This window comes from Cinclus cinclus, chromosome 11 (assembly GCF_963662255.1).
Source record: "Cinclus cinclus chromosome 11, bCinCin1.1, whole genome shotgun sequence".
Classification (NCBI taxonomy): Eukaryota; Metazoa; Chordata; class Aves; order Passeriformes; family Cinclidae; genus Cinclus; species Cinclus cinclus.
This window is the reverse complement of record NC_085056.1, coordinates 1,381,119-1,404,433: the sequence shown is the minus strand read 5'-3', so window position 1 is coordinate 1,404,433 and position 23,315 is coordinate 1,381,119. Positions and strand designations below refer to the sequence as shown.

The following is a 23,315-nucleotide window of genomic DNA, read 5'->3' as shown; positions in this document are numbered from 1 at the left end:
TGTTTTCTTCTGCAGACCACGGGGCTGGTTGAGAAGTGGGAGTGGAAGAAGGAGGATGTGATCCTGCACGTGCTGCCTCTGCACCACGTCCACGGGGTGATCAATAAGCTGCTGTGCCCACTGTGGGTGGGAGCCACGTGCATCATGTTCCCGGAATTCAGCGCACACAAGGTGAGCCCAGGGGGAAATCCAGCAGTAGGACCCCAGGCACTGCACTCAGAGCAGCTCTGGGAATAAATTCCTAAAGAATCCCAGCCTCTTTAGCCACTGGCTGGGTGTGGTGAACAGCAAAGTGTGTTGGTTGGGTGCTCAGCCTGAGGTAAATGTGCTCTTCCAGAGGGTGCAGCTTGTGTAAGTGTGATGTTGGAGTGGGAATGCTACATTGCCCCTCTCAGCCCTGGGCTGGGGTCTGGCTGGGCTGGGTGGACCCTTCTGTGTGCCCACCAAGAGCATTTCCATCCAGAATTACGGTTGTGGATTTTCTTTATTTTTTTTTTTTTTAACTGCCAGGAAAGGTGGAGATACTGATTTTTCTCTTGTGTGTTAGTGGAGTGCTGCTTGCTGAATTTTTTAGTGACTTATATTTCCCCAAATCCCCAAAACACTGAGGCTAGGAAAGACCTCCAAGGTCACCAAGCCCACCCTGTGACCAATTCCCACTCTGTCAGCCAGCCCAGAGCACTGAGTGCCACGTCCAGTCGTGCCTTGAACATCTTCAGGGATTGATAGGGGCTCCACCACCTCCCTGGGCAGCCCCTTCCAAATTTTCCCCTTCCAGTCCTACATCCTTAGTGCTTTATATTGCATTACATGACAGAACACAGCCTTTTGAGTTTCGTGCAGCCCAGATAAGGGAAGTCCTGTTTTTCCTCACTTACATGGAAAGATGGCTCTTCCTCCTTGGAGAAACAAGAGTTAATAGAGCTGTTGGGTTGGACTCAGTGATGTGAGACAGAGTTTGCAGATCCAGACCTTCTTGCAGCTTTTAGGAAAAGTGGCAGGAGGGAAACCTTACTGAAATGATGCTCTTATGATGTTGTTTTCTATCTGAGCCAGGAAACACCAGTGCCAGGGTTCTGCTTCTCCTTTGCTCCCTGTGGCAGTGGCGCACGACGGAAAGAGAGGAAGGAAGGAGACAGACAGCATTAAAGGTGGAACAGGTTCTACATTTCCCAGCCCCTGGGATGCAGCACCATCCATCCACATGTCCCAGTGTCCTGGGTGGTGGCTGCAGTGTCACTGTTAAGGGACAGTTGGGTTTTCAGGTGCTGCTGCTCAGAGCAGAAAGGGAGCAGAAGTGTGTTGTTGTCACTGCAGAGTTCCCTGGGAAAGCCAAAGGAGCTTGTGCTCCTGCTCTCCCTCTCTGTTCATCCACGTGCTGGGAAGGCTTGTCCCATGGAAAGGACAAAGTGCACGGGTGTGGGGTACACCTGGAATCCTCTGGCTGTGCTGCTGCCAGGTGAGGGCGGGCCCAGCTCTGACAGGAGCGACCTCAGGGCCAGGTGATTCTCCATAGCTCATTTCTGCTTCTCAGAGCAGCAACCACAGAAAATGCACGCTTCCTTTTTCTGCCAGGATGGCTCTGACACCTGAGCACTGATCTTTTTTGGGGGGAACAGCCCCGCAATCTCAGCGGGGCAGCTCTGCACTTCCAGATTAAATTGGTAGAATGCTGTGGTAGAAGGCAGGAAGGTCCTGGCTGCCATAGCCCGTGCTTTCACCCCAAAGATTGCTGCCAAATTGTCCTCCCCGACTTCAGGGTGATCCCAGAGGCTCGGGGTGCAGCAGGGCTGTGCTGGAGCAGCGCTGGAGGTGCCGGCGAGAGGCGGGTCCGACGCGGAGAGGCTGGAGCGGAGCCTCTGGAGGGCGCGGTGCTCCACGTCCTGCGCCACCGGGGATGAATGCTCCCTCGTACCCTCCCGTTTTCCTCCGCTCTCTCTCCCGACATGTGCGAATCAATGAGCTGACGATGAGGGATGGGGTCGGGATCGGGGGAGCGGGACCCCTCTCCAGGCTGCTCTGATCAAAGCTGTCCCAGATGTGACACCAGGGACACGCGGGGACAGCACCGGGAGTGGCCGCTTGACCCTGGAGCTGAACTTGGGCAGAGAGGGCAGCAGCGCCGGCCGGGGCTCTCAGGTGCCGGGGGACTCTGGAGGGTGGCATTTGCTTCTCTGCTTTCTTTTATTCCCGTTTTTTTTTTATTTTTTTTTCCCCGAGGGCCTCCCCTGGGAGCTGCAAGTGGTTTGATCGACACTCCAAAGCGAGCACGGGAGGGTAAATAAGGCTTTCTCGTGGAGTTTATTGCAAGCTGCCTTTCAGTTCCACTCTATTTTCACCAGCTGTTTACAAAGTGCCCTTTGCTACTGAAATCAGCTTGCAGCAAAGCAGCAGTGGAGGATTTTGCCAAAAGAGCCCGAGTTTTGCTGTGTGCTTTTTTTCCTTGGCTGCACCTTGAGAAAGCAGCCAATTATAGTGTGATATAAAGAAACTCGACTGGCAGCTAAAACACTTGACAGGCTGATCAAAACAAGGCGAGGAACTTACTCTCAACCTGCTGCAGACATATTTAGCCTTGAGTGATACTGGCAAAGGTTCAAGAGAAACCACAGCAGCACGCCCGATGTGTGTTTGGTTTCTAATCACTAACACTTCATTATACAAAATAAATACTTTATTATTACAGTGTTTATTAAATTACATAATTTGCAGCGTGCCTTATAGTCGTGGATACAGATGGCAGTCTGGTTTTGGTGGTGGGAATAATGCTCTCTTTTTTTTTTTTTTTTTTTTTTTTTCACTGAGAAGACATTCCCATCCCCAGAGCAAGGCTTGCTTGTCATTCCCTGCCGTGCAGGGGTAGGAGGTGGCAGCTTTCAGACCTTTACGTCTGTTTTTGGGAGCTGTCCAAGGAAAGGTTAAAAATCAGGACTGTGGAGTAGCCCCAGTGTCCTGACCAACATCCTTCCTCTCACTAAAACAGCACCTGATGTCTGTGGCTACTGCTGAGGCCAGGAGGACTCATTAAAGTGTGCTGAGGTGCCTCAAGCGTGAAAGTTGCTGCATAAAATCAGATTCTTTTTATTAAATGAGGACATCCATTACGCTGCACTAGCTACTGTACATGTTATAATTCACTTTATAGCACCATCTGTTAAGACTGTCTTGCTTAAGCTTTTCGTAGCATTTTTTTATCGCAAGTTATTAAAAAATATGGCTGCATCTATTAATCATTTATTAATAAATGGACCCTTAGTTTCCAGAATTAGTGGGCTCATACGTGGTGTGCTGAGTCCTCTGGTGCTCGTGCTCCTTGGGGTGCAGTGTCCTCACAGGAAGCCCGTGGGAGCAGCATCCAGCACTCCTGTGTGTGTGCTGCTGGGGTTGGGAATGGCAGGGATGGCTCTGGGGGGAGACTTTTCAGCACAGGTGGGTGTGGAGCAGGCAGGAGAACAGCAGTGAGCCCAAGGGGTGTTCTGCCAGCAGCTGTATGGGGCACGGCTGGCTGTGATGTTACTGGTTTCTTGTTTTGTTGGTTTGCAGGGGTGAGAAGTGGGAGGGGAGAAACCTCCTCTGGATCCAGAGCAAGCTGCAGCCTCAGCATCCCTGATCCTCCTTCCATAACCTGCTCCCAAGCTGAGTTTACTCTTCCAGCTGTTCTGCTCCTGTTTGCATTTCTCAGCTGCTGCTGACCTGTCCCAGATGCTGGAGCAGGAATTTCTTTTCCAGGATTTTAAAGGTGCTGTGTTTGTACAACTTCTGTGCACTTTGGTGATCAGAGAAGAGGTGAATGTCTCTGTTAAGGAAGGAGTGGAGGGTGAGCTTTCTCTTCCTGGCCAAGTTCTTTTTGAAGGCTCTGAGCATCAGGGCTTGCACCAAGCACCCTCTGGAGCATCCATTCCCAGTGATTCCCTCCCTGCACCAGTTCAGGCACAGCCTGTGGTGTGAGTGTTGCTGCATGGCAGTGTCAGTGAGTCTGGACAGGCAGACCTGTGTGTCCCCTGTGCTTGCTGTGACAGTCACACATGATGCCCCCATTCCAGACAGGGCACTCCTTGGACATCTTGCAGCAAATTGTGATGTCAGTGTCTGGCTTACAGGATCCTCTGATGTGGTTTTTGGGCTAAGAGGATCCATTTTGGGCTTGAACAACAGGAAGAGCTTGTCTTTGCCTTTGACACCCTTGATCTTGCCTCGAGGAGATGATGTTCTAATGGCTAAAGGTTCCCTGTCAGCTCTCTGCACTGATAAACATGAGAGCAGATCCTGGGAGGTCTTCCAGCTTCCTGTGCAGACTGGGAAATAAGGGTACTGAAAAACCTGAAGGAAGAAACTTGCTCTGCTGAGTGATGGGAGAAGCTGATGGAAATCTCCACTCGGGGTGACCCAGTTGTGGCGTGTGCTGCCCGCTCAGCTCTGCTGGGCAGGTTTGAGTTGTGATGGGCTGCCTGTGCAGTGACAGCCCTGGCTGTGCCCTGCAACCCCTTCCATGATAAATATGCCAAGATGCAGATTTCCTGCCCTGCAGTTCCAGGAGCTGCTGTTTCAGTGCCAGCCTTGCTGCGTGTCTGACTTAAGGTGCTCCGAGGATCAAGCCCTCTAAAAACCATGCCCTGTTTTACAATGTCACACTGAAAGCCATCAGAATCATCTTGTTTTGATTCTTCTTTCTAGGGAAATAGGAATGCTGTGTGCCCAGAGGTGGTGTGTGATTCAGGACAAGCTTTCCCTGATATTCTGTCCCCCGTGGCACCTTTTCCCGGTGGTAGGAGGGAGCTGGAGACCTGGCACAGGAGAAGTGGGAGATGTTGCTCTGGGGGGCTGCTGCATCGTGTGCTCACAGCCCTGAATTCCTGAAGGCCAAGAAAGCCAGTGCTGTATCTGGGAGCAAACTTTGTCCTTGTCAGTGGTGGTCTCTGTGAGAGCCAGACTGGGCTGGGTGCTGGGGCTGTCTACCTTGGCTGGGCTGCACAGGGAAATCCAGGGCTCAGCAGTTGCTGTTGCCTGTGGGAAGGAGAAGCATGGACTGCACTGAGCCTCTCCCCTGGATCTGTCACTTCTGCAGACATCACTCTGGGCAGCTCTTTTGGTTTATTTTTAAAAGAAAAGCAAATCCAAGCGGAGGAGCCTGAGTTCCAATATCCAGGCATGCTGGGGATCATGGCCCCCCTCCAGTTTCAGCTGGAGAGAGGCTGGAAGTCTTTTCATCTGTTAATGGGAGGCTTCAGAGGAGTAATTTTATTTCAGACTCAAAGAGGAGTCGGTGGAGGGAGGAGCAGGTCACTAGTGAATGGATTATGTTTGATCACTTTCTCACAGACCTGGCTTTAAAAAGTTAGAGGTTTTCTTTCCCATCTCCCCAGATCTGCCGTCTGTCCTCAGCATCTGTTCCCAAGTAATGGCTTTTGATGTGTGTGGGGAAATATAAAAAATGGAACCAGAGCCTGTCATATTTACTTATATTTCCAGGTCCCAGGGAAAGCACTTTCTCCTTTCTGTATGCCTCCAGCATAGGAAGGGTTTAAAAGCTTCAGCCTGGAATGCAGAGGGGCCATCAAACGGTGCTGATGAATAAATGATTAAAACCAGAGTCACACAGAGCACAAACAGTTTGGGGTTATAACAAACATGAGACGAAGCCACCGAGGGCCTGATTTCTCTTTGAAGAGAAGAATGTTTCTCTCTCTCTGCATATTGGTTGTGAAGTGTTGGAGGCTCAGTCCTTGGGAGAGAGCAGAGCTTCCCTTGGTGCTCTCCTATCTCCCATCTGCTTTTTTGGGATAATTTGATGTTGCATGTGTGTGCAGTCCCTTTGCTGCTGCTGTTGAGTTACAGGAGCTTCCCACCCTTGTGTTTGGCACAGGATCTCACCAGAGAAGCAGCTGGTTTAGCCACAGCTCTGTTGCTCCCACAGGCATTCCAAAAATCACCGGCATCCCTTTTCCTAGATGGTGCTTCCCAGATGGCAGCAGTCAGTGCTGAGCACAGTCCCATCTTCCTGAGCAAGAGGGAAGTAAAGGGCTGAGTTAACCTTGCATTAGAGGCGTTGTTATTTTTGAAAAGGCTTGAAAAGATTCAATTACAACTGAAAAAGGCACAATAATTTTATAGAAGAGAGGAGCTGTTGTGTCTGTCAATAGAGGCTGCACCACAGGCTGGCTGTGATCCTTTTGTGGGCTGATGGAAAAATCCATGCTGATATTTGCTTCCTTTACAGCTTGTAGTTCTTCTGGCTGGTGTGGTGAGTCTTCTATCAGCCAAAATCTTACATGGTTTAACACATAACTGGGTTTGCTACCATTTCTTCTCCTTTCCATGAGAAGATGGCCAGGTATTGGATTTGGTGTTTCTGGCTGGTTCATGGCATTGCACATCTCCCTCTCTAAAGGAAAAAGTTGCTCTGTGCTCACATCTCTTCCTTCAGATGATCTTAGCACGTCTGGAGGCTGGTTGGGAAGGTTGATGTATGGACTGACCACCCCTTGGAGCAGCTTGTATGTTCCTCCATCCTCATTCACCATCTGTGTGCTGGGAAAAATATGTGGGAAAAATCTCCCAGCTGTGCCTTTCTGCGCTTGTTTTGTACCTACTGGTGTCATTTTCTCCTTTTTTTTTCCTTTAATGATGGCAGAATCCCACTGGCCAGCTCATGATATGCTTTTGAGCAGTGGGAGGGGAGGAAAATCAGGAATGTCATGCTGACAGGAAGGCTTTTGGGAACATTAGGTCTCCCACTTCTCTGCTGGCACAGGCAGCCCTGACCCAAAGCATTCACTGCCGTTATTGCTGGTGGGAAGCTGTTCCCACTCTTGCTTTCTTTTCTTGCAGTGAGAAACTTTTTGTTTCTCGCCCTTGGTTATCTTAGAATGAATCTTGATCCATCTCCTGAGCATATTCCATGGGAAGGCTGCTGCTTCCCTTCTCTGCAGAGCCTGGCAGCCCTGGCATGCAGTGCCGTGTTTGCTTCACAAATCTGTGGCTTTTTAAAAGCACTTGGAGGTACCAGGTGAGCAAAAAAAAAAAAAAAAAAAAACCCAGAACACTGGGCTGCCAGTCCCCTGTGCACAGGGAATTAACATGGTGACAGTGACAGTAGGATAATCCAGGGCGAGATGGATTGTGCTGTTCCAGGCCTGGCGCTGTTGGAAGGTGCTGGGTGCTGCAAGGACAAAGCTGGTGCCTTGCACGGGATCGATTAGTCCCACGTAATGAGGCTTTCCCAGATCCTTCTCTCAAAGCGTGGAGTTCTAGTTAGAAGCCAGGAATAGCTGTTCCAGCTGGCTGGGCAGTGCCAAGCCCTCTGGCCAGCTTGGGCTCTGCGGAGTGCTCAGAGCTGCCAGCTTTGTAGCACAGCTTAGTCCTGCTAAAACACATGGGAAGGATCTAGATTTGGCTGAGCAGGAGCAGAGCAGGTGGAGAGGTTTGGCTGTCAGCAGATCACCCCAGCAGCTGGTGGCACAAATCCAAAGGCAGCTGCTTATCCTCAGGCAGGGGCTGTTGCTGGGTGAGCTGGACTGACACAGAAAAAGCTGCTCCTGTGGCTTCAGTGCAGGAGGGAGGATTTTATCTAAGGCAGGAGTTGAGCTGGCTCATGGAGACAGGGGACTCTGGGGTGCAACACAGACTTGCTCTGTTTAGATGGGTTTGTGGTTTTTCAGATCCAAACTCACGTGACAAAAACTCTGCTGCATGGCCAGACTGGAAGTCTGCCTGTGTTCCCACAGCTGCTTGGGACTTGGGAAGGCAAAACAAAATCACACAGCAAGGGCTGAACAACCCCTGAGCATCTGTTTGCCTTCAATCCCCTCAGCACAGTCCTGATCCCTGCTTGCCATCACCTGTCCTTCCTTGGCCACAGCAGTGACTCTCAGGAGCACCAGGCTGAGGAGAGCAGATCCATTAGCCCAGGCTTTGGAGAGATCCTTCACCCTGCTGCCTGGAATGGGAAAGATATTGGAGGAAAAAAAGGGCTGGGAGGAGCATGGGGAAGGTTAGACCCCTCTAAATGCAATTTTACCTATTCTGGCTGGTAGGGATCTTGCTGGTAGGTAGGTTTCTGCAGGGAGTGAAATGTTCTCTCTCTGGACTTATTATCTATCAGTGTAGGAAGTCAGATTACAGTTCTGCTTTCCTTTCCCAGGGGTTCTTGCAGTGCTCATGCCCCACCTCCCACGTCCAGTGGGTTCGCACCTTGTGCATCCATCTCACCGAGGGCATCCCAGGTCTGGGAAGCAGCCTGTGCTCCCTCCTGTTGGGTGGGACGGTGCCTCTGTGGACGTGTCCTGCTCTATTAACAACAACCATCCAGTGCTGGGAGGGTTTTTTTAGGAGCTGATTGTTGTGGAGCAGTGGAGTGCGAGATGCGGGAGGAGGCGGCGCCGGCGCAGCCAAGGAGAAAGGGATGAAACAGAGCCCGAGCGAGCAGAACGGAGGGAAGGGGCAGAGTGACAGCATGAAGGAGAATCCCTGGCTCACCTTCAATCAATCCCTGCCTTGCCCGGCTCGTGGGCAGCTGAGCGTGTGCGGGGAGCACCGAGGCAGCGCTGGGTGTCAGGAGCTGTTAGGGAATGCATTTGTCACCGGCGGGGCAGGGACTGCAGCGCCACCAGCACGCCCTGATTTATTGATGGCTTTGGATCCCTCCTGCCTTGGGAAGAGCTTACCTGGCAGGGAGAGTGGTGAGGTGTGCAAGGAATGGGCTCAGGTGTGACATTTGTGGCTCTGACCCGTGGTTGGCTGAGCGTTCCAGAGGTGTCGTTGTCCGTGTCCCAGCAGAGCTGCCTGCTGGAATTTGCCCCGTTCACATTTCCCACGGGTCAGCAGGAGTTGCAGCTGAAGAACATTATTCCCACAGGGAACATTCCTCTCTGGAAGAGTGTGGTTGGGGCAGTGGTCCTCCTGAAAAGCTGCTGTCTCCTGCTGCCACTGCTTCACCTGTGGATTCTGATTCCCTCACCAGGGACACGGCTCTCTGCACCTCACCATTTCCATGAAGTCTCACTCCCAGTGCCCGATCTCTCTCTTCCCAGCTTTGCCTCAGAGGTTGAAATCCATGGGCTCCAAGCTGTTTGTTGTGTATCAGGTGTGGGTTATGTCTTTCCAAAGAAGAGCTCCCATGCTTTGGAAAGCTGGTGGCTTTGGGCAGACTTTGAGAAGCTGTGCATGATAAGGGAATGAACTGATTCTGCCACAAGCTTCCATCTTTGTGAACAAATTCTTGGCTGCAACGTGACAGGACTAAAAAATGCCATTTCCATCATCTCATGAGTGATGGTGGGTGAGGGATCCACTGGTGGGATGAGATGAATGTTGCGTCTTGGGAAATCAGGGTGTGATGAAAGTTGGGAACTTGTTTTGGACAGGGGTGAGGGGCATGCACACAGTAGCTTCCAGCTGTACTTCCAAGGAATCTTGGATAGCAAAGGTTTGTTTTCATCCTTGTGTGTTCCCTTCCTTCCTAGGTGTGGGAGAAGCTCCTGAGCTCCCAAGCTCCTCGTGTCAGTGTGTTCATGGCAGTGCCCACCATCTATGCCAAGCTGATGGAATATTACGATGAGCATTTCACCCAGCCCCAAGTGCAGGATTACGTGCATGCCTTTTGCCAGGAGAACATCAGGTGGGTGAGCTGTGGGCAGGAGCTGCTGCTGGATCACTGGATGCTCCAGGTTTTCCTTTCAGCATCACCTGTTTCAGTGCTGGTTGTTGGGCTTTGGTGTCTCTTTGACAGGAACAAGGGTGGCATTATTTAATTCTGAGCCACTCTTGCATGGGAGGGCCAGAAGGGGCTCATAATGTATAACACATGGCTGAAGACTTTGTCCTGCAGCCCAGGCTTGTACTCCAGGATTTCTTTTAAGAGGCTGTCCTGATTAACTTAAACCCCATATCAGGCTGAGAAAGTGAGGGACATCTTTGGTACTGTTTAAAAGGCTTTTGGGGCTGCAGGTTTTACGTAAAGCTTTTTGTATGAATTTCCTGGAGTAAAGGTGCTCTTGGATACTCTCTTACCTGAGCTTTCCCTGTGCAGATTAATGGTGTCAGGCTCAGCAGCCCTGCCTGTGCCTGTCCTGGAGAAGTGGAAGAGCATCACAGGGCACACCTTGCTGGAGAGGTATGGGATGACTGAGATTGGGATGGCGCTTTCTAACCCTCTGCATGGAGTCCGTGTCCCAGGTAGGAGTCTCCAGAGGGTGCCCCTTGTTTGGAGGAGTTTGCTGGGAAATGGTCTCGGGTGTTCCCTACACATGAGTGAGGAGAGGCCATGCTAGGAACAAAAAATTGGCACTGGGAAGCCAGGACATGGATGTGTAGGCTGCTGGGATCAAAGCTGTGTGTGCAGAGCTGGCAGTGGTGCCCACTGGTCTGCCCAGGCTGGCACACTCCAGACTGATGCTTTATTACTTCCAAAATCTTAAGTGAATTGGAGGAGTGTTTCTTCAGCTCCTGCTGCCTGGAGTTGTATTTCTGGGTGGTGTCACACAGGATTCTCCACACAGAAGTTCTTGTCCAAACCATCAGTGCTGAACACTTAAAATAGGACGTCTACTCACTCTTATTTTAGTGCCTGTTTCTTGCCTCTTCAGGAATTCAAAATTGTCACACCTCGCTGTACACTCTGGGCCTGTTTTCTCCTTGTCTTCCCCCCCTCCTCTGAGCTACATTTTGTGATTCTTCTCCATAGCTGTACTTTCTGGAACCTAGAAATAAATTGATCTGAGACACTCCAAATGTAAAATGCCCCCACTCTCCCTGTGGTTGGAGTGTGGCCATCTGTGTGCCCCCCCTGTGCCACCTGCCTCCCCACAGGCTGTCTGTGCAGGCATGGCACCATATGCAGCCTCCTGGGGAGCTGGTGTTACCCCAGGGAGGGTCCTGGGTGTCACAGCTTCCCGCAGCACCCCAATCCCATGGGATGCAGGAACTGGGTCCCTCAGGAGTGGCACAGGGAGAGGAGAAGCCAAAACTCCCCCTCATTGACTCCTCAGCCTGAGAACAGCTTGAAATACAAACTCTGTTTTACTTTTGCAGGGTAACTGTCATTCCCTCACCCCACCTCAGCCAGTTTTATCTTCCTCCAGCAGCCCCATCCCTGCAGGCAGCAGAGGGAAGCAGGCAGGAAAAACAAGACTCCCATCTGCAGGAGCTCGAGCTGTGTGCGAGCCCCACACCCCAGGGGGACAGGGCAGAGATCATTTCACTCCCCCTGTGGCCTGCTTATATTTGCTTTTTATTGATTTTCATGAGGGAAAATGAGTGGAGACTCCAGAAATTTCCCAGGGGACTAAAAGAGAAAAGGAATAAGACTGAAAGTAACATGGCAATGCAGAAGGTGTCACCCAGAAGGGCAGCTCCTGCCCCAGAGCTGATGGCATTATCTCTATGAATCCTGGGGTCTGCTGGGGGCTTGGGGACAAATCCTCTTGTGCAACCAAAGCAGAGGAGCTGGGGACTGTCCTTCCAGCCCCTTCCAGGGGCTCCTGCAGCCCTGAGAGGGAAGTGTCTCGTGGAGGTGGGGATCAGAAAGAAACCATACAGAAAGGAGGCTATAATTGAATAGGCTTGATTAATTTATTTCAGGAAGTGTCAGCTGGGAAGCAGATGGGTGAAGCTGAGGCATAATTTACTGGAGCTGTGAAAAAGCTTTTGATCTAGTGCCGTGTTAGAGGCTGGGTAGGAGGTCACCAGGTACCACAGGGATCCCAGAAGCAGCTGATGGTGGGCTGGCAGCAGGGGACATCCAGCAGAGGATTTCTCCTGGAGTGGGAGCAGCACAGGTCCTTCTCTACTGCTTTGACCTGTTGGAGTGAGCCCAGAGGGGAGGCACCAGGGTGACCAGGGGGATGGAGCATCTCTGAGTGCTGGGAGAATTGGGATTGTTCAGCCTGGAGAAGAGAACGCTTTGGAGTGACCTAATTGTGGCCTTCTAGTCCTGAAAGGGCCTACAAGGAAGGTGGAGTGGGACTTTGGACAAGGGCCTGGAGTGACAGGACAAGGGGGAATGGCTTCACAATTAACTTTAGGTTTAGATCAGATATTATAAGAAATTCTTGGCTGTGAGGCTGGGGAGGCCCTAGCACAGGGTGCCCCAAGAAGGTGTGGCTGCCCCTGGATCCCTGGAAATATCTGAGGCCAGCTTGGATGAGGCTTGGAGCATCCTGGGATAGTGAAAGGTGTCCCTACCCATGGCAGAGGGTAGAATGGAATGAGCTTCTAGATCCCTCCCAAACCATTCTGTGATTCATGAGGCTCTGAGCAGGGGTCCTGGGACTTCCCTTGCTCTCTTCCAGGCACTTGGTGTGGCAGGAGAAAGGTCGAGTCCTTGGACCCTGCCCATCCTGCCCATGTCCCCGCCAGTGTCACCTGCAGTGTGTCCCCGCTCTCCACCCACAGCACAGGTCTGAAGGGGCAGGGATGGGGGTGTGGGAGCTTTAATTTCCAGAAGCAGCAAAGATGAAAGATTTGAAAGATAAATGTTTGCTTGTATATGGTTAAAACCCTGCTTAAAATGCCTCTGTTTTCACCAGCTCTCATTCTAATCCCCCCTGGTGCTGTTACTGTGAAGGGAGATGAATAATTCATGGCCGGAGAATGCCTCACTGGGCCTAATCACCACTTTAATTGGAGGTTTAGATCAGAGGCAGCTAATAGCTGCTACAGCGGGGACTCCGTGTATTGTTGACAGTGAGATCCTTGAGTGCCTTATCGTTGGCCTGTTCCAATCCTCCCGGGACACCGCGGCACAGAGCAGCACCGAGCTACCCAGATACCAAAGGACACAGAGCACGGGGCCAATTAAATTTATCTGGGAAGAGCTGACAACTTTTTTAAACAGAGGAGAACGGGTGCAAGCAGAATGGTGTCACCCCCTCCTGCCCGCAGCCCCCGGGCGAGGTGTCAGCATTGCTCAACATCCAGGAGTCTGCAAATTGGAGGGATGCAAAGGGGAAGGAGCAGAGATTTCCCCCCAGTTTCCCCTCAGGATTATGGCTGGGGACAAAAGGAAGCCAATGAAGAGTGTTGACCCCTTCTGATTACCCCAATTGTGGTTTGATGAAGGCAGGACCTCTGGGGCTGTTCCTTTGGGAATGGGTCCAAATTTCTGCTGACCTGTTGGAGTTGGCACAGGGTATGTTTTGACACAGTGGATGGGCCTGGGAAGCTCTAGTCATTGTTTTTGCACAAATTCTGTTAATCCTCTCAGGCTTGTGGAGATCACATCAATGGTAGGAGCTTTTTCAGCCTTTACAGATGTTGATTTTGAAGCTTGTCACTTTTCCTAAATACTAGAAAAGCTTCTCCAGACAGAAACATAAGGAAGCAGCTCTCCACCAGGGACTTGTTTTACATGCCGGTTTTATTTTAGCCAAGTAGGAGAGGAATTGGTGGGGCTGTGTTAGTAACTGTGATCTGAAACACTGTGTGGGGAACACATCCCCTTCTCGGTGCCTTCAGGTGTGCCAGCACTGTGCTGATCTTTGGTGTCTCATTCCCAAGGGCTAGGACCAGCAGTGGACACTAATCCTGCTGCCCATGAATCACTGCCCATTTCCAAGTTGAGGCCAACAGCTTTTGCATCCAGGGAAGAAGCATCTTCCAGGAAGGCATCTGGCTGATCGTGATCTGAAAAATTCCAAGGCTGTGAGAGCCCCTGGCAGTTCCTTGCATTGGTTTCTGCTCCCTCCATGAGCTTTCCAGGACTGACTTTGTGGTGCCTGCCCACAGACATGCCATGTTTTGTGGGCAGATTGGAATCTGTTCACACAGTGTTTTTCACCCTGAGAAACTGTTCCCACAGAAGTCTAGAAGGTGGCTCCAGTAACCCTCCATGCAACACTGAGGGTGTTTTCTGTGACTTGTTACTTGCTTTGAGGCCTCTTGGAGCCTCTCATGGCAGGTGCAAGATTGTTTATAACACATATGGTGTGATTTTTAGGCTTGTCCTGTTCTGAGCCAGGAGCTGGACTTGATGATCCTTTTGGGATCCAACTTCTGTGATTCTGTGATTCCATAAATGCCTCGACACGGCAGCTCAGGGCACTTCTGGCTCGTGGCTCCCTCCTTCCCCTGCTGCTGCCCTCCATCTCTGAGTCCTGGCAGGGTGTCCTGGAGGTGGGAGCATCCCAGGGGTGCTGGTGCTGAGGGGAGGACGTGGCTGTACTTGCTGACCAGAATGCCAAAGGCAATTCTGAGAGGAGCAGACACCGATCACAGAGCTGCCACGTCGCTTTGTGTTTATTTCCAGCCAGATTTGCTAATTGTTCGGGTAGTTTCACCGCAATAAAATCTCACTCCCTCATAGCCCATCTGCTCTTGGCTGATCCTGCAGGGATGCCATAAATCTGGGCTACGACGACATATCCATTTCCATGGCAACTGACCAATGTAGCAGACAAAATCATGATGTCACGGATAGCAGATCTCAAGGGCTTCAACAGGACAATGAGACCAGCACAGGGAAAATGCCACTTGAACCTAAATGCCTGAAATATGGGAGGAAGACAGGGCTGAGCTCCAGGTCCTGCACTCCCTGCTCTAGGGAATTCCCAGTGTCAAGGTGATCCTGGCAGAGCTGGAAAGCATCAATTGAAGGTGCTTCAGGGGAAAAGAATTAATCATCCTTTAAAATAAAGAGCACAGTTACCAGTTTATAGAATCACAGAATGGTTTGGTTTGGAAGGGATTCTTAAGCTCATCTTGTTTCATCCACCCCTGCCATGGGCAGGGACACCTTCCACTAGCCCAGGGTACTCCAAGCCCCATCCAACCTGGCCTTGGACACTTCCAGGGATCCAGGGGCAGCCAGCAGCTTCTCTGAGCCCCTGTGCCAGGGCCTGCCTGCCCTCACAGAGAACGGTTTCTCCCTGATATCCCATCTAACCCTGCCCTCTGCCATGGGAGGCCATTACCCCTTGTCCTGGTACTCCAGGCCCCTGTGGAAAGTCCTTCTCCAATTGAAACTCAGTCCTGTCCATCCTGCTGAGCCACAGATTGCTGTGAGCTGCTGCCCCTCTACCTGCTCACGGAGGATGAAGGTCACAGGAGCAGAGCTGCCCTCTCTGCTGAGCTTTCAGGTGCTCCCCAGGAAGAACAGGCACTGAACCAGGGGGTGGGAAAGCTGCAGGGTGGGGAGCTCTGGGTCACAGACACAGCTTGGAGCTCAGTAGTGGTCGTTGTGACACTGTGTTAGCCCTTTGGCTTTGAAATTGAGACCTGTAGAAGAATGGGTGGTTTTGATCCTTGCTTTTCTCCTGTGATGTTTTCTATCCAGTGTATTGATGTCTCCTAAAACTGGGATAATCCCTGGCAATTCTCAGCTGTTAAGCTGTTGCCTCCCCTGTCAGGTGCAGACTGTAGAGGAGCAGAGTAATCACTGTGCTTTCTTTTCACAGCTTTGTGTAGGTTTTTGTGGTGCCTTTCTCTTTTTTCTTTAAAAAAAAAAAGAAAAAAGAAAGAAACAGCTTCATTCCTGAGCTCTGAAACTGTGCAGATGTCTTTAAAGAGTGGCCAAGAGAGGCTGTTCAGGACTGGAGATAAGTTTGTGTTCAGAGGCATTCTCAGCACTGCCTGCTCAATGAGCAGCAGCAGCATCCTGACATTTCCCTGCAGACACAGGGTGGGACCAACGCCTTCCCGAAGGGACACCCCTTGCTAGGAAGTTCTTTAGTGCCAGCACAGCCTGCAGATGCCATTGCTAGACGAGCAGCTGCTCTTTTGCATCCCTGATTCTGTGATATCCATGCTGTTGTCCCCTGCAGGTTCCGTGGGCACGCCGCTGCCCGGCGTGGAAGTGCGCATCGCCAGCGAGACCTTCAGGGACGGGGCTCGATCCTACACCATCCATGCCCAGGGGGATGAAAACAGCACACAGGTAGTGCCCTCTTCTCCACTGCTTCACTTTCAATAGGTCTTCACCCAGGGAAAGTTCTCTTCTTCCCAGCCCTCTGAAACCCTGAGGGTTGAGGCTTGCACTGCTCTTATTCCCAGAAATCCAGTGAGAGAGTTTCTTGTAATTTTTTTGTGGCTTCCTATAGCTGTGGTACTTTATGAACTGGACAAGTGTTGTCCATACAATCATGGAATGATTTGGGTTGGAAGGGACCTTAAGGCCCATTCAGTCCCACCCCTGCTATGGCAGGGACACCTTCCACTAGCCCAGGTTGCTCCAAGCCCCAGTGTTCAGCCTGGCCTTGGGCACTTCCAGGGATCCAGGGGCAGCCCCAGCTGCTCTGGGCACCCTGTGCCAGGGCCTGCCCACCCTCACAGGGAAGAATTCCTTCCCAATATCCAATCTAAACCTGTTCTATTTCACTCTGAAGACCAGGTCTAGTGGAAGGTCCCTAACCATGGAACAAGATGAGCTTTAAGGTCCCTCCCAACCCAAACCATTCCAGGGTTCTATGATTGGAAGGGCAGGACTGGTGGCCCTGGGGGTTGCACTCATTTTGAAACTGCGCTGGGGGAAACCCACCAGGTTTTCATGGGAGTCCAGCTCCATGCTGAGCTCCACATGCTACCTGCACCTGCAGTTCTGGTGTGCCAGAGGTCAGGCATCTGGAAGGGGAAGCACAGTCTGCCCTGTGCTGGGGTGCTGAGTGCTCCCTGCTGCTGCAGCAGCCCCAGCCCAAGCTCCACTGTCTCCAGACTGTCTCTTCATCTTCCCACAGAAGTGGCTGAGCAGGGTCTGCATTCCTGTCCCCTCCACACCCACGCTGTGGGTGACCCCAGCAGTGACAGCACATGGGTGGGACGCAGGCAGGTGTGACACTCAACCTGAAGCAAGTTCCTTCACTCATTCCCCTGGGAAATGGCTTCTTATCCAGCCACCTACATGCTGAGGGTTTGAAAGGAGCTTCCTGGGCTGTGGCAGAGACACTGCTGGTGTAAGCACTGCTGAGAGGCTCAGAAAATTCTTTTTTTGTCTAAATTACGTGGTGGCAGGTGGAGGAGCCAGCAGGACCACAGGCAGCCCCTTGGGTGGGCTGTGCTCAGGTTGTGTTTTGTGCTCCGATGCTGTAAGAGCTGGATCCACCCCAGACTTGTAAAACAGCCCAGGGGACAGCTGAGAGGGGACTGTGGCTTTTATAAAAAAAAAAACAAAAAACAAACCTCTTTGCTCCTCTTTACTCTGTGTCACTGCTGTGGTGTGGCTGAGCAGTGGGCAAAGCAGGAGACTCCCCATGTCCTGTTTTTGTCACTTCCTGGATGTGTGTTATATTTCACAGGTTTGTCCTCTGATCCCAGAGTTTGCTCTTGGCCTTTTTTTCCACTTGTGTGGAACTGAGACATGAAATATAATGTGTTCCTTTTAATAATGATCCTATAATGCTTTTTTCCCCTCAGGGTTCCCCAGGCACTTTACAAATTAGGTCTCAGACACGAGAATCCCCAAAGTGCAGCTCCTTCCAGGATGAAATGTGGATGTTGTTCTATTGAATTATGAGAGGAGAAAATACGGGATTCTATTTTTTCTGCTCAGTACTCCTTCCCCTTCCTTCTCATTGCACTGAGTGACCAGAGAAGGGGAGCTCAGATGATCTGTGTCCAGTGCTGGAAGCCCACCACCTTCTCAGGGCTGCACAGAGCTGGGATTCCCATAACTCTTCTCTTTCCTCCAGCTTCAGGCTGCTTGGGTTTATTTTGGGGGGCAGAGGAATTGCTCTTCATCCTGGTGGTTTCTCACTTGGACACTGTGCTGCCCCCAGTGTGGGTGGCTGAAATCCATAACCAGGGCTCACGATTCTTCCAGGAGCTCCCACCAGTGCTGGCCTTGGCTCCCTGCCCCTTGCTGATGGTTCACTTCCCCGTCAGGCTCTCCCTTGGGGATCTTTTGAATGTTCTGGTGAATTCTCAAGTCATCAGCCAGGGAGGGTGTGGGGAGGTGGTAATTTGCCTCTGGGCATTGGCTCATTACTTTGTCCCTGTCTGAAAAGCTGTCCCCATCTCACCCACCATTCCTCTTGTCCCAGCTTAACTGGGAGTTTCTTCAGGCTGAAGGGAGAGCAATGGTCCCATCTGTTCAGGCCACCCTAGGAGAGAGTGGCTGGCTGGGAACCTCCAGGACATCTACAACATTTCCAGAAGCAGAGCAGAGCCAGCTGCCTCTGTCCCTGGGACTGTCACAAGGTGGGAAAAACAGTCCCTGCTCCCAGCGTGTGTTGGCACAGATGGATGCGTGGAGATGCCAGGAGTTTGGGTTTTATATGCCCTGGGCACAGAGTGTGACTTTCCCTGGCATGACCAGGTGGCAGCCTTGGTGACAACACCTCTGCTCCCAGGGATGCTGGAATTCCAGTGCCTCACACCTGCGGTCCCAGGCAGAGCCTCACCTGCTCAGTGCCTGCCCCAGACGTTGCTGATGGCACTGTGTGCATCATGCTTCGTTAATAATTCATGTCAGGATAGAGAAGTCAGTGGAATTTATTTAAAACAAGGTGGATCTGACAGTCCGAGTGCTCATCACGCTCCAGCAGCCCGAGAAAGGTCCAGCTTTGTTTAAATCAGCTCCTCCACAGCAGAGGGGATGGCCCAGCGATGGGAAGAGCTGGTTGGTGTCACCCTGCTTGTGCCACCAGATAACCCCGTGGCCTTTTCCTTGCCTCCTGTGAGAAGGATGAAGAAATCCTTCCTCGCCTCCCTCACAGGAGTGCTCTGAGCCTTATTGTGGTCGAGGGCTGGAGGAGACTGAGGGGAGACCTCAGGGGTCTTCAGTGTCCTTGTGAGGGGCAGCAGAGGGGCAGGTACTGATCTCTTCATTCTGGTGACCATGGACAGGAGCCAGGGAAGGGCTGGAGCTGTGTCAGGCAGGTTTAGGTTGGATATAAGGAAGGGTTCTTCCCCCAGAGGGTGCTGGGCACTGCCCAGGCTCCCCAGGGAATGAGCACAGCCCCAGAAGCGTTTGGACAGTGCTGTCAGGGATGCACAGGGCAGGATTGTTGGGGTGTCTGTGCAGGACTGGGGTTGGATCAGTGATCCTGTGGGTCCCTCCAAGCTCAGGATATTCCATGATTCAAGCACCATGGGGCTGATCCGGGGGGATGCTGAGCACCCTGAGAGGACTTGGGCTCTGAGCCGTCTCTCCTCCTGCGAGCAGGTGATCTCTGTGCCGGGGCTGAGGCATTGTCAGGGCAATCTGCGAGGCGTTCACACCTCGGCTGTGCCTGCAGAGTCCTCCCGACAGCGAGCGGAGAGCGCTGCCTTTGCCAAGGGAATTGTCTGCGGTGCCTCGGGGGGTCAGCGCCTCCTGCTCCCAGCACGGCAGGCGATGGAGCTGGGGACTGTTCCTGCTCTGCCATCCCATAACTGCCTGAGCTTGCAGCAGGGGACTGCTGTAATTTGCAAAGCTGGTTCCTGGCACACCCTGAAGATCAATAATCTACTTAGCTGAAAGTTTGCTGGATCTCTGTTCTTGCCTGCGTTTTCTCCCGTGCCTTGATTGGAGTGCTGGATTCCTTTCCTTCAGCCCTTCAGTCTCATCTCAGGAGCCCTGTGCTCTGTTCATCTCACTGGCTCAGGTTTTGTCCTGTGCTGCTTCCTCTGGGTGTTCTGCACCTTGTGCTGGTTTCCACACAGAGCCACGAGGCTCGGGCTGGGTCGGGCCTGACCTTTGCCAACCCCAAAGGAGGTGCTGCAGCCTGACACATGGCACTGGCTGCTCTGTCTGTTCCAGCCAAGGGTGCACAGCAGCCTGGGGACACCTGTGACAGGCCAGTGAGTCCTGTGGGAGTCACAGTCACATGGCCATCTCTGCAGAAGAGCCAGCTACAGTCTCACCAGCTGTTTTGGGATACCTGGGTGGATGAGAGAATGCCACAGGGATACACGTGCCAAGTACCCAGACCCACACAGCCACAGGAGTGCCCAGTCCTCCAAGACAAGCCTGGAGCTCAGTGGGCACCACCCCACAGCTTCTCCAGAGATCTGGGATGAACACGAGCCAGGTGGAGCCGCTCCTGGTCCCTCCTCAGGTAGTGTCCCCACCTCCTGCCTGTGCAGAGCTGTCCCCTGGAGAGATGCTGCTCTGGGAGTCCTGGGAGAAGGACTTTTCCTCCTTCTCCTCCAGCATCACTGGGGAGCAGAGGTGTGGAACTGGGTGTCAGGGACAGCCCAGCTTTGCCTGCTTCGAGTCATCCCCCATCCTGCTCCTGGAGCCACTGAGCTCAGAGCAGTTCCTCAGCTTTCCACCTTCCTTAGTCCTGCTGAGCCCCTCTGTTCAGGCTCAGTGATCCTTACCTACAGCCCCAAGTGCTTCATCCCCTGGGGTGTTTTCCCCTAAATTTTTGGCAGCTCTCCCTGTGGCTCTGGTGCCCAGGAAAGGGTTACAGCTCCCCAGCTCTGAACGTTTCAGTTTGCTTTGTTCAGTGCAATGCATATTTCATGCTCAGCTTCCCAGCTGGCAGAGGCCTGGAAACCCTGCAAGCTGTCGGGTATTGTCTCTCTCCTTCTTTACTTGTTTGTTTGTTGGGTTTTTTGGGTTGTCATTTTTGTTGGATTTCTCTTTTTTTCTCCCCTTTTTCATCTTTCCCAAATTGCTCTTTCTCACGAAAGCCCAACCCTAGTGCTGACAATGGGGGGCTATCAATAGCTAAATGGCTTCACAGCTGTAGCTAAGGCAGGGCTGTAGCCAGGGCTTTTATGGCGAGCAATTTCCTCGTGTGGAGGCTGAGGCTGCGGAGAGAGCGTGGGGAGGGATGCCTTGCAGGAGCTGGCAGCAGGAGGACTATGTGCCACGAGCTTCCCCCCCTTCCAAAGGTTGTAATTATCTCGTTTATCCATATGCAAGCTGTCGTCCTGGACTGGAACCGGCTCGGCTGTGGCCATCCCTCCCAAAAGCCACCAGCATCTCTGTCCCTCCTCCCCGTGTGCCCCCGTGTCTGTGCCATCTGCTCAAAGCTTGTTGCTGGTTGCCAGTGCCTTGGCAGGGCTGGGGGCAGCTGGCATTGTCACCCGTGGTTGTGGCTGCAGCTCTTGGCCGTTGATGTCCCTGTGGAGGGGACCAGGAGCGGCTCCACCTGGCTCGTGTTCATCCCAGATCTCTGGAGAAGCTGTGGGGTGGTGCCCACTGAGCTCCAGGCTTGTCTTGGAGGACTGGGCACTCCTGTGGCTGTGTGGGTCTGGGTACTTGGCACGTGTATCCCTGTGGCATTCTCTCATCCACCCAGGTATCCCAAAACAGCTGGTGAGACTGTAGCTGGCTCTTCTGCAGAGATGGCCATGTGTCCCCTGTGCCTGGCATTCTTGGGAATTGCCAGGTATGACCAGGATGTGATCACCTGGGGATCTGTCCAGAGGAACGACCAAAGGAACACTTGGATTGCTCCTTTTTTATCCCATTCAGACCTCAGCCTAGACCAGTTCTTTCTTTGTCCTCAGTGCTCCTGCACTTCCAGAACAGCTCTCCTCCAGTTTTTCACTGGTTTTCTTGTCCCTGCTCCATCTCATGCTCATGTATTGCTACCTTGATGGTGAACTTTACCTCCAGCATCCCCATTCCATCCCCCATGAGGAGCTTTTCCTCAGCTCCATCATCTCTGCCATCAGGCAGTGTGGGGAATGTGTTGTTGAAGGCAGTCTGGATTAGATCTGCAGCTTGTCTTCTGTCTGCAGCCCCAACCCTCAGGATTTTTGGCACAATCCCCCTTTGATAAAAACACTCTGCATTTTTTCCCATTTTCCATTTCTTCTAAAACCTCCTTCCAAAGCTGTGCTCACAGTGCTGAACACTGAACTTGTGTACGTTCCAGTTATCTTTTTTTCTTTTCAGATTTCTCTCATGTCCTCAGGATCCTGTTTTGTGTCCTGCCCAAGTAATTCAAGAGTCTCCACTTTGTTGCCCAGGCTGCTTTTGTTCCTGTATAAACAGTTTAGCTGCTTCTCATTGATAACATGCAGTTCCTTACTCAACTTGGGCATTGATTCCGTTCTCAGATGTATTTATATCTCCTTCCTTCTTTCTGTCTGCTCTCTGATTTTTTTTTAATTTGTGGCCATAGCTCTATTTCTTCCTGTTAGTAAAAGTGGAGGCAGAGGTCACAGTAGCATCATGTCCCTTTGTTTCTCAGCTGAAAACTCTTCTCGTCACAGGGACAACCTCAATTCCAGAATATTTCCTTACACGTGGAAGTTGAATCCATCTGTCAGGAATAACCCTCTTTCCACAAGTGTTTCCTTTGGGCTCACCTTTGTCACGGCACTCTCAGGATCTCTATGAATCTCTTTATTGTTGTTTCATTCTTCCATTGCAGCAGTTTGAGGTTGTGGAGCATTGTGTGTGCAGTCCCAGCTCATCACAGCCTCCCAAACTGCACTTTTAGGGCAGGCTGATGGAAACCAAATCAAAGGTGGGTCAATAATTGAGTCCTTGCCTGGTTCCCTGCCTTCCCCTAGCTAGGAATGGCACGAGGGCACATCAGGAGCCTTCCCCTAAGGAGGAGGGCTGAGGGAATTGTGCTGACATTTCACCTCGTTTATTATCCCAGGAAGCCTGAAAACGAGAGAGGGATGAGAACAGCGGCGTGGAGAGCTGTTGGCATCTCTGCAATAGTGTTACATATTTAATTTATGGTGTTAATATAGATCAAGAAGTTTCGTGTCCATGGAACAACTGCAGGGAGGACTGACCTTTCCCAAACTTGGCTTGTTTTCTGTCATGCTTTTGGGATCATCTGGAGCTGATCAGGCTGGTAACTGTAAAAAATCAGTATTGCCTAAAAATATAGACAATCACTTTTGTTTTTCAGTGGAGCAACATTTGCTGTAAGTAGAGGGTTGGGTTGTTTGAAAATAAGTTTCAGTGTTCCAGCTCCACTGTGCACCAGCCTTGCTTTTAAATTTATAACTCTCCAAAATGAAAAGACTGTGTTATTCCCAGCCCTTTTTATAAAAGTTAACATTGCAAAAACAGATGTGAAATGTGGCCTCGCGGATTACAGCCTGAACTTGGGGTTTTTAGGTTGGGGTTTTATTTTTCCCTTACTCTCTCTGTGCTGTGTCCCTGAGGAGCAGAAATCTGCCTTTTTCCAGCAGGAGGAAAATTGTTTTGTGTCTAAATTGCCTCCTGCCAGGCTTGTGTGGATGCTGCAGGACACAGAGCTCCAAGGAATGATAATGCCTTTACAAAAACAGGCAACTTAGCAGGGAATTTTTAATTAGGAATGTGCAGGAAAGTTTAGATTGCCTGGGAATTTGGTGATGCTCCAACAAACCTCCCAGTCCTAGGACATCCATTCCAATATGGCCCTGGGAGGTGGTTATTAAAGGCACTGGCAAGCAGGTTATTATCTCCAGCTTCCTTCAGGAGGCAGGTGAGCCTGCCCCCA

General features: G+C 51.6%; 1 protein-coding gene across 1 annotated transcript in view; it reads left to right on the top strand.

Annotated features, from left to right (window-relative positions):
* The window catches only part of ACSF3 (acyl-CoA synthetase family member 3), a 50,752-nt gene that overhangs the window by 5,447 nt on the left and 21,990 nt on the right, over window positions 1-23,315 (top strand). Inside the window, exons 5-8 of the mRNA XM_062500263.1 lie at window positions 16-171; window positions 9,462-9,616; window positions 10,028-10,173; window positions 15,756-15,868. Coding sequence (XP_062356247.1) covers window positions 16-171; window positions 9,462-9,616; window positions 10,028-10,173; window positions 15,756-15,868 — 570 coding nt within the window. The remainder of the gene's footprint in view (window positions 1-15; window positions 172-9,461; window positions 9,617-10,027; window positions 10,174-15,755; window positions 15,869-23,315) is intronic.